General features: G+C 36.7%; 1 protein-coding gene across 2 annotated transcripts; it reads left to right on the top strand.

Annotated features, from left to right (window-relative positions):
• Positions 1-205: 205 nt before the first annotated feature.
• LOC113077979 (ankyrin repeat and SOCS box protein 2-like) lies at positions 206-7,945 on the top strand. 2 transcript variants are annotated; one of them, XM_026250234.1, is made up of 11 exons: positions 206-362; positions 2,555-2,828; positions 3,505-3,624; positions 4,277-4,446; positions 4,543-4,698; positions 4,896-5,141; positions 5,222-5,393; positions 5,549-5,599; positions 6,779-7,340; positions 7,427-7,580; positions 7,670-7,945. In XM_026250234.1, the coding sequence occupies exons 2-11, from the start codon at positions 2,563-2,565 to the stop codon at positions 7,816-7,818; spliced, it is 2,046 nt and encodes a 681-aa protein (XP_026106019.1). In that variant the 5' UTR covers positions 206-362; positions 2,555-2,562; the 3' UTR covers positions 7,819-7,945. The 2 variants fall into 2 exon arrangements, with proteins under 2 accessions (XP_026106019.1, XP_026106020.1); XM_026250235.1 differs by lacking the exon at positions 5,549-5,599.
• The last annotated feature ends 3,117 nt before the right edge of the window (positions 7,946-11,062 follow it).

Genomic DNA, 11,062 nt, shown 5'->3' with positions numbered 1-11,062 from the left:
ATCTATGAATAAATCATCTGTTTTGGATATTTTCAGCTAATTTTTTTTCTCGAAGCACAATTCATTGCACTAGAGCCCAAAGATTTCTTAATGTAATCTACACCAGGTCTGCAACCCCTCAAGAACAGCAATAGCTAAGAGGCAGATCTTGGCATACTGTGTATCACGTGTACTCAGAATGCACTCTAAACAGTCGGGTGTGGGGTGACAGTTAAAGGCCTCTATTTGCAGAGAGCCAAACCGGTCCCTGTGCAAGCGTCAAGTGTGCCACTAGACATTGGGATAAACAATACAAACTTTCCTGTTTGGAAATCTGACACGTAGTTAAAGAAGGGAAAAGGAAAGTAAAACATTTTGAAGTGGTAAGTAGCTTGTTTTTTGGTGTTTGTTCTGGCTTGTGTTTGTGTGTTTTGGATGAAGGTGCATTATATAGTGGTGCCCTAATATTGTAAAAGTGTTTGAGAAGGATCATTATTTTTTAAGCAGGGGTAATGAATCACACTCTTTAGCTTAATTCAAATGATATTTTATTTTAAATTCACATTTACCTGCTATTTCAAAAGTTTTAATTGTACGATTTATTTTTGAATGCTAAAAATACTTTGTCATAATTTACTCACCCTCATGTCGTTCAAAACCAGTGACTTTCTACTATAAAAAGATATTTTGAGAAATGTCTTGAATGTTTTTTATTTATTTTGGTTTTATTTTTCTGTCCATACAATGGGAGTCAATGGTTACCAACATTGTTTAAAAAAAACTTATTCTGAGGCGCAATTATTCTTGTCTAAACGTTTTTAGTTCTGGTGAACTATCCCTTTAAGGGTAAATGTATGTATTTGCAAACTTATAAATTATAAATTTCCTGTGACTGACTGTTCAGTTATTTTCTGCATTTTATGTCAACCTTTTCTCAATGAGGCTTGAAAATACACACACACACAAAGCAATTAAAACTAAAACACAAAACAATAAAAAATTATTTGTACAATATATCTATGTTTAAAATACATTTATTTCATACAAAGTACAGTTAAAGACTTTTGACATATTAACTGACATATCGCTCAATACTTACAGGTATAAAATTATAATTAAACTTATTTGGAGTACTACTTGTGAAGAATGCACATTCCTTGATATTAGGCCTAAAACATGTTTTTAAGGGGTCATATGACATTGCAAAAAAGAACATTATTTTGTGTGGTTCGTGTAATGAAATGCGTTTATGCATTATTTTCTACATGCTGTACATTATTGTTTCTCCCCTATGCCCTGCGTTTCTGAAACACGTAAATTTTTACAAAGCTCACCATTCTGAAAAGCGAGGTGTGCGCTGATTGGCCAGCTATCTAGTGCATTGTGATTGGCCGAATGCCTCAAGCGTGTGACGGAAATGTTACGCCCCTCACCATACTGTGGTGGCATGTGTCCCGGAGATACAAGACAAAAACAATAATACCCATTACATATGAGGCATTTGTTGCATCCAGTGGAGACATAATTACTTCTGTCTTTTTACATGTTGCGTATTGTGCCGCATAAACATAAATCCATATCTGCATCAGAGAAATTACAAACAACAAGCTCTACTCTACACACGGCTCAAAACTCGCATCTGAATCATCAGTGGCAAATCCTTTATATATGTTAACGTACTTGCAGGTTGTGAGTCAGAAGTGCCAGACTGTCCTTGCAAAGTTGAAACTGCCCCACTTTATAGAAAGAGACAGTTTTGTTATACTCTCACAGGAAATAGTCCTCATCTTCTGTAAAAATGCATTGCACACATCTGGATATTTGAGTTGAACTGTATCAGAACAGTGTTGTAAATACAACTTAACCACTGATTTCTAGTTGTGTCCTTTTTTGGAAGAACCAAACAAAGTAGTTTCGCTTTCACCACGAAACACACAGCTTCTCCACAACATTGTGCTGGCAGCAACAGCGAGAATAAAAGCTACACCTTCTTTCTTTGCGTAAACATTTGGTTGGCGTTATGCAAATCTTACCACATTGTGACGTACTGTAGACATGTGGGGGCATTTTAGAATCTTCTTATGCACCAAGAGCTTGTAACACTCAAAAGAGAAAGGAAAAATTTAAATTGCATCATATGACCCCTTCAAATGTCGGAAGAAAATGTATTTAAACACTTGTAGTATCAGGCTGAAACAACAAAATAGAAAAAAAAAGTGCAGGGGGTCTGAATACTTTCTGAATGCACTGTTTGTGTATGTATAGTGTGAGACTTGAGAAATGATTACATTTTAATAGAAAAAAAGTTATTTTGATTTGTAGATATATTTTACAAAATCACATTTTTTAACTGTATTATTAATCAAATAAATGCAGCCTCAGTGAACATATGACACTTTATTTCAAAAACATGAAATCAAAAAATCTGTCAGATTTACCAGTAAATAATTGAGTTGTCTGTTCTAATCAAGCAAGCTAATGAAATTCCCAATAACAGCTTTCTGTGATAAGTATGCACGCAAACAGATGTTAGTCCAGTAGTTTGATTAAGTAATGAAAGTTTTGATTGTCCCAGGATCTATCATGGCAGCCGGCCATGTGTCCATGCCGGGTGCCACAGGCTCCAACCTGGAATTTGCTGACTACAGTCTCTATAGCAACCTGTCTGATGATGAGCTCATGCAGCTGGCAATCGAGCGAAGCATCGCTGATGCCCAGAACTCTGGGCCAGGCACTGAAAACTCAAAGAGCCCTGTTCTAAACAGGCCAGCAAGCCCACGCCGAGCTCCACCATCACATCGTCCCCAACAGCAGACAGAACCAGCTGCGTGTCCCGCCAATCCACCCAGGTACAGTTAGATGTGCTTCATTCAACCTGAAATGAAGTGAGGTCATAAATCAAACTCTCACTGTGAGTATGAAATAAGCAGTGCTTAATACATCATACTCACACTGACCTTTACTGAGCATATTCAACATGTTTATTTTCTTATACAGCAAACATCAAACTTACACAGCAAGCTAAATTTGTCTTTTAAATAGCTAATTAGTTTATATTATTTATGCAATACAGGAAACTTATCAAACCTATTGCCACATTAAATGTCCTTTTGCTGATTCATCTCACAAGGAGGGTCACAATATCAATTACAGATGTCTACTGCATCTTCTCCGATGACTGACACAACTGCTTCACACCTGTTCCTCTTCGTTCAGAGGCCAACATTGGAGCAAGCGCAGTTCTAGTTCACATGCCACCATGCATAAAAATAGAGACGCTATCCTTTGCTGTGCCTCAATCCACTTGTTCAAATTTCCCCTGTAATCTAACTTCAAAACTACTCTTCCAGTGGTAGAATTTTTTTAATTGCAAACATATCACGTAAGTAATTTAATTTGAAAATAGTGTAGGTAAAAAAAAATGATCCCATCCCCTTTCAGTGGCAGCCCAGTGATTGTGCAATAGCTAGTGATCTAATGCAACATTAATTTAACTCATATCAACTCTTTGCTTTTTTTGTCCAGAGAAACGATAAATACACAGGATGTGATTTCAGTAAGTCACTTTATGACTGGTTGTGGCAAGCGAATGGTGGCCTACCGAAAATATGATGGAAGTATGCAAGTCGCCCCTGAGCCTGAAGAGTGAGTGATTACACAATTACATGACAATGAGTGCTCATTAGTAAGCATATGTGTCAGAAAAGTGTGCTGTGTTTGAAAAGACTATCATAAATAGATTATGATATAATAAAAAAATATAAAGGATTAATCAAATATTTTAAGTCTCTAGAGCTATTAATTAAATATGTTTTATATATGACCATACTGTATGTTTCAGTGTCATTATACAGTACTCCAAATGCATAAAAATATACACTACCATTTCAAACCTTTAGATCAGTAAGATTTTTTTAATGTCTTTGAAATAAATGTCATGCTCACTAAGGCTGCATTTGTTTATAAAAAATACATAAAATGGTAATACTGTGAAATAATGTTACAATTTAAAAGGACTGTTTATATTTTAAAATATAATTTATTCCTGTGATGGCAAAGCTGAATTTCCAGCATCATTGCTCCAGTCTTCAATGTCACACGATCCTTCAGAAATCATTCTAATATGCTGATGTGCTTCTCTGATTATCAATGTTGAAAAAAGCTGTGATGCATAAGAACTCAAACTTTCGAATGGTAATATATGTTATATGTTTTAACATTTCTGAATATGAGAGGGGTAATGAACATCTTATCTGCAGCACTAAATGCATAAAAGCGAAAGAAGTTTCTTCTTTAGGGAGCTTGAGCCCATTGTTAAGGCAATTTCAGAAGGAGATGTGGGATCAGTGAGACTGATGGTTAAGCAACCAGACTGCAACCTCCTTAAACCAAATAAAGATGGATGGATTCCTTTGCATGAGGCGGCATATTATGGACAAGATCAATGTATTAAAATTATTTTGAGAGGTAGAGTGCACTCAATTGAGAATTACTCCATTAAACTTTATTTAGCCAAGCTCTATCAGATTGTTCGGGCTTTGATCATGGATTCTATTCTTATAGCTCAACCTGGGATGATCAACCAGCGCACTTTGAAAGAGCAGACAGCTTTAATGATAGCTGTGACCAGGGAACATCTTGCATGTATGGAGTGCCTTCTGGAGAAAGGAGCCGATCCTGATATTGCCAATAAGGAGAAGGAGACTCCTCTTTACAAAGGTAATATCATATTAGTAAATATTCAATAATCTATCTATCTATCTATCTATCTTGAAGTTTAAAATCCTGTATTACCAGCCTAGAGCCACATCATTTTTTCACAAAAAAAAAGAAGATTTTTTTGTTGTTCTGCTCTTCCTTTAATATGGCCTTCAGTGGTGTTATGGAAAACTTAGCATTTCTATACATATCTGTAGCTTGTGAGAAGGAGAACCCAGCGATGGTTGCCATGTTACTGAATTACGGCGCCTCTGTGAATAAGAACTGTATTCAAGGCTGGACCGCTCTCCATGAGAGTGTGTGCAGGAACAATGTGGAAATCTGTGAGATGCTGATGAAAGCCGGAGCCAAAGTCAGCATACCCAACATGTACGGAATCACTCCTATCTTTGTTGCTGCCCAAAGTGGAAAAGTGGATGCACTTCGCATGCTTTTAAAAAATGGTAACATTATTCTTGTTTCTCTTCCACTGTTGCTTTGTGATGAAATGCATCTGACATGTAATGCATCTCGCCTCATTCAGGTGCAGATCTCAACAGCCAGGCTGCGGATGGAGCCACAGCGCTGTATGAGGCCTGTAAAAATGGTCATGAGGGCATTGTAGAGTTTCTTCTATCTCAAAATGCAGACGCCAACAAGCCAGGCAAAACAGGACTGTTGCCAATTCACATTGCTGCCCAGCGTGGCAATGACAGGTATGAATTCAGAATTCACTAAATAAATAATTTGTATGAATGAATGAATTTGCTTTGGGAGGACTTTTTTCAGGTCACGGTTTATTTATATGCGAAGGCCATTGGTTGTTAAGAGTTAAGGTTTAGTCATCTCATAATCTTGCATTAATTTTCAGCAAAGACCTCCTCACTTTCGGGAATAGCTGCAAAAATGTCAGGGCAACTAAGTAAGTCTCAATGGGTGCTTTAGAGCAGTGCTGTGGCAAGAGGGTGCTAATCCTGTAACCTGTAACCTTAACTCAAGCTAACTCAAGTAAGAGCAAATGGTTTGCAAAATACCATTTCAGATAAGTGCTCTTTCTTCTGACATACATGTCATAACTCTTCTAGTTTATTGCGTGTAGGGTCTTTTCTCACCTAACAGTAAAACTAATCATCCCATAGCATAATTCTTGATAGCATGACATGTTTAGGGATGGGAATCGTAAAGAATTTGATGATCCTGGCTTCCGGCTCCTTTTAACTATTTCAGTTCCTTAACAGCTCATAAAAATTTTCAATAAATATGTGTAACAATTATTGCATTAGGCATGTTTAACTGTTTAAAATTAAAGTCCACAGTTAGCTGTAAGCTGTATAAGTTTGATTTATTACATTTATTAGAAGGAATCAGAATATATATTTTGTTTCTGATTCACGGAAAAGAAACAACTCATAAAACCTATTTGTTTAGGAAATTGACTACCCTACGCTGTTTTTGATGAGCGTGTTGTGTTTTCATTTAGAAATGAAACTATATGAATGATTAATTCCTCAAGGAAACACTATAGTATTTATAATTATGGTCTATTAATTAGCCGATATAAAATGAAATATGTGTTCAATTTAAACTGCATTCCATCAAAAATTACCGTCAGCATAATCAAAGCTTGATTTGCATGTCAAGCATTTACAGTAGGCCATTATTTACAAAAATGCTCAGAACGTAAAGAGATGGAAACTAAGCAAAAAATGTATCTACATTAATATAAAATACAACCTGGTAATAATAATAATAATAAATATTATGCACTCACACTTGCACTAAACTTTCCAAACCATGTGAACCAACCATGTCATCTCCTGGGCACCATACCTTACTCACTACCTTTTGTTTTTTTTTGTTTTTTTTACACAAAAGATTTCGGTTCCCAACCCTAGAACTGTTCCTCTATAATTTAATTATTGCTAATCACTACAAACAAACTTTTCAAAGGTTTATATATCTATATATTACTAGCCTTTTTATGGTATAATTATTTCATCTCATAATAGACATTTCACCCTAATAGTGAAATTCTAACCAAGAGTATTTAGGTGTACACTAGCAAGATAACACTCAAGAACAAACGACTTCTAATTTTCAGTATCATATCCATGCTGATCCCAGCCACAAGCAAGGCCAGAGTGAGACGTACAGGTATCAGTCCCCTCCATTTAGCAGCAGAGCGCAACAGAAACGATATTCTTGAAGCCCTAATCGAGGCCGGCTTTGACGTCAATGCCACGCTGTCTGAAGATCGTTCTATGATGTATGAAGATCGGCGCAGCACAGCTCTATACTTTGCCGTCATGAACAACAACATCGATGCTACCACCATGCTCCTGAAGGCTGGTGCTAATCCAAACCTGGACGCGTTCAATCCGCTCCTGGTGGCCCTGAGGCAGGGTTGCATCCAGACAGTGACTTTGCTGGTGGAACATGGTGCTAATGTCAATGCCTACATCCCAACTCATCCAACTACATTTCCAGCAAGTATTATGTTCTGCATGAAGTATCTGACCTTACTGAAGTATCTAATGGATAATGGCTGTGATGCCATGTCATGTTTCAATTGCAATTATGGCAGCAATCCTCATCCACCTATAAAGACTAGGCGTAATCCGAGATACGATTCAGATGATGTTGTAGAAAAGACCTGTGTTCAGGTGAGTGGCCTGAAGCCAATTCTACATACAGTGTAATATTTTTTTCTGAATTGTATATTGCCACTTTTTCCACCACTTTTTACTAGTTCTGTGAGATGATCTCCACCGAAAACTACTCCCGCTGGGCAGGACCGATTATAGACGTGCTGCTTGACTATGTTGGGCATGTGAAACTCTGTGCACGACTCACTGAACATCTGGACAGTTACTACGAGTGGCAGTGCATCAAAGAGAAAGCGAGTCTGTGCACCCATAGCTTTTACTTAAATTATTCATATATGCAAATGATTTCAGTCACCTGTGTATTCATTCACTGGTTCTGATTGCAGCGCCTCCACGCCCACTCATGCAGCTCTGCAGACTGAAAATCCGCAAGCTGCTCGGGATCAAGAGACTGAAGAAGATTCAAAGGCTTCCAGTTCCTCCAAGGCTGATCAAATTCCTAAATCATCAAGAACGAGAGCAAGAACAGTTTTAAGCCTGCTTTTGAATGTTGACTCGTAGTGAACACGGAGAAAACAATGCAATTAGAAAATCATACTCATCTGTTTGCAGAACTTGCACTGAGCTTAAATTATGGAATAAATGGCTTTTGTTCTGAGTCAGTATTTGCACATATGCACTACTTAATAGTTTAATAAAATGCCATAATGTTTATATGTAATTATCAGGCATAAACAGAATTTAGGGAACATGTATTGGATAGATCTAGTAGGTATGTACAGTACTTTATTTTGTCTCTATATGCAATTTTTTTTAAAATGGCATGAAAGCCGAAAGTGACAGAAAACAGTAATATATATATATATATATATATATATATATATATATATATATATATATATATATATATATATATATATATATATATATATATATATATATATATATATATATATATATATATATATATATATATACGTTTTGCAGTATAGTAGATATTTCTTAAAAGTATTAAGAAATATTAGTTCACCCGAAAAATGAAAATGCATCCATCTTCTACTCACCCTCGAAGTATCCTAGTTGTGTGTGACTTTCTTCTTTCAGAATAATCCAATCAGAGTTATATTAGAAATTGTCCTTGCTCTTCCAAGCCTTTTAATGGGGGTAAGCTGGTGTTTGTTTGTCAACATGAAGACATGAAATAAAGTTTGTGCTTGATTGTAATAAAATATCCCTCACACAGCTCAGGGGTTAGAATAAATATTTCCCAGAGGCGCGCACACGCAACTCATACATCTTCCATCTTCCGTGTCAGCAGATGTTAGAAAAAAAGTGTTTATTACGTTTGAAATCTGGATATTCATATTACAAAAACGCTTTTATTCAGTTCCCAGAATCGTGTGAGGAATGTATTATTACAAATGCCACACTTTATTTCACGTCTTCTAAACTGTTGACAACAAACACCCACTTACCCCCATTTAAAGGCTTGGAAAAGCAAGGACAATTTTTTTTTGTATAACTTTGGTTGGATTATTCTGAGAAAAGAAAGTCACATACACCTAGGATGCTTAGAGGGTGAGTAGAAGATAGACAAGTAATTTTTTTTTGCGTGAACTAACCCTTTAATGCTTACGTGTATAGCTTAGCATTTTTATTTTACGTATTTTCTTAGTCAAATGTACATTTTCTTCTAGTATTTGTTTTTTTGATGGTTTGTTTATTGTTTGTTCATTATTTCATTTTTAATTGGAATGAATTTCACTGATTCAGTCAGTGCTTTACAAGTTACAGTGACAATTCTTATGTTTAAACAACATCCAACCAGTTACTGACCAGATGGTCGGTATCAATCTACCAATAAAATGTTGACTATTTGAGTTTCATTTATTTAGCCTTTTTGGGCAAAATGTGGGTTTAGATATCTAGTATTGCTGATCTTGTGATTCATGTATTTTGCCCCATGTGCAGGAACACAAGAGGCAAAAAGGATGAAATAGGCCTATGCCACAGTAAACTATTAGTTAAAACATGATATTAAATTAAAGTTAAATTAGTTAATGCTGCTTTCATAACTGATTTCACATCTTTGACACCAAACACTGATGGTTTTCATGTGCACAAATAAATACAGATTTTATTTTCTAGGTGAGGTTGAACGTGCCATTACTATTGGAATTCATAGCACTATTATTGCACTTCACTCATTTCAAAGTTGAGACTTTTTGAACAAATGTAGGTCTTTAAGTTAAAGCTTTTTCTTCCTGTTCCATAAAGCAAAATATTTAACTGAATAATGCTGCTCACAACGGTACTCAAAATATACTGTTATATAGTTCAACTTCAAAACTCAAGTTGCAAACATTCACATAATGTTGTTAGCGATAATGCTGTCAGTAAGAGTAAGAGAGAAGCTGTCTGTATGCCCTTGAAGGTGGGTGTTGACCCCGATCTGCACTTTTTCAGGTCAGTTCTGGTGGCAGACAGAACAAGACACCTTCCAGATGGTCAGACTGCTTGTTGAGAGCAGAACTGATGGCATTGCCCAGATTCCCAGTATGTCCACTCCTTTCCCAGCCAATACTATGCTCTGCTTCAATTCTGGCAAGGTGCACCGCCACACCTGTCCTCTTTCAACGGTTTTCAAGGCTTGAATAAAAAGCAAACATCGACAGAAGTATGAATGTGACAGTGTGTAGTTTGACCACTGATCTATAATAGAGAACATTATATTATTATTGTATGAAGTCCTCTGTACCTCTATAACTGTCTGGGATGCTGTCTGTCGCATTGGTACTACCTCCCTACTTTCCAAGAACTGTACTTATCCAGACTGAGCAAAAGGGCTGGCAAAATCCCTCTGGAGCCCTCACATCCGGCACATTTTCTCTTTAAACCGCTGCCGTCTGGTCTGTGCTACAGAGCACTGTGCACCTGAACAGTGAGGCACAGGAACAGATTTTTCCTTCAGGCAATTCATCTTATGAAAACTTGACAATAATCATGGATCACACAACACTATTTATACACTTAAATTCTTATTTATCTAACACAAATACTTAGTTTACAAAACTCAATACCTGTAGTACATACATTTGTTTATCTGTATATTGTTATTCCCTATTTACTCCTTCAAGGTGCCCTGTATTTGTGTGTATTTGCTGGAGAAACACATTGTACTTTCAATCATTTTGTTGCATCTTCCTTTAATAATAATACATTCGTTCGTTGATGACCTGCATCGTGTGTTTCTTCCATAACGCACAATACAGGTTGTTTGAAAACATGCTTTATTGTAGTTTCGCTGGGTGGCACTAGTAGCACAGAATCCCTGCGCTACATCATTCTTAATGGATTATGAGGTGATACATTTGTGTTACAACACAAAATAATGTTAGTAAGGCAACTCTGTCTGTCAGAAAGGGCCACTCTAAATGGTTCTCGATTTCATCTTTCAAGATCTTCCAGATTAGACTCAAGCTCACGTGACATTGGCCCTAATTCTGCAGAGCTGGCGGATGTGGTGGCTTTGCAGGGTATAGAATTTCTCAGGGTTAGCAATCAATACACATCACTGAAGAGGAAAGGACCTGTGGTGTGCCTGAGTTCTCACCAGCTGGGGGCAGAACGGAAAAAACAAACTCTGGGGCTTTTCCTGTGTTTGTTGCTTTGGCTCATGTTTTCTTCCTCAGGCACTGTCTGAAAAAAAAAGTGGTTTATTTTGATCCGTTTACTCCTCTTTTTTAATCTGATCTTGTATTACAGTAAGTAACCATAAT

This window comes from Carassius auratus, unplaced genomic scaffold, assembly GCF_003368295.1.
Source record: "Carassius auratus strain Wakin unplaced genomic scaffold, ASM336829v1 scaf_tig00023679, whole genome shotgun sequence".
Lineage (NCBI taxonomy): Eukaryota > Metazoa > Chordata > Actinopteri > Cypriniformes > Cyprinidae > Carassius > Carassius auratus.
Note: the sequence above shows the minus strand (reverse complement) of the source record. Positions and strands in the feature narration are given on the sequence as shown.

Excerpts from the sequence above, each read along its gene's own strand:
- LOC113077979 (XM_026250234.1), top strand. The coding sequence starts at position 2,563 with ATGGCAGCCGGCCATGTGTCCATGCCGGGTGCCACAGGCTCCAACCTG. Across the intron at positions 5,394-5,548 it reads GCCCAGCGTGGCAATGACAG|CAAAGACCTCCTCACTTTCG; the intron begins GTATGAATTCAG and ends ATTAATTTTCAG. Across the intron at positions 7,341-7,426 it reads TAGAAAAGACCTGTGTTCAG|TTCTGTGAGATGATCTCCAC; the intron begins GTGAGTGGCCTG and ends ACTTTTTACTAG.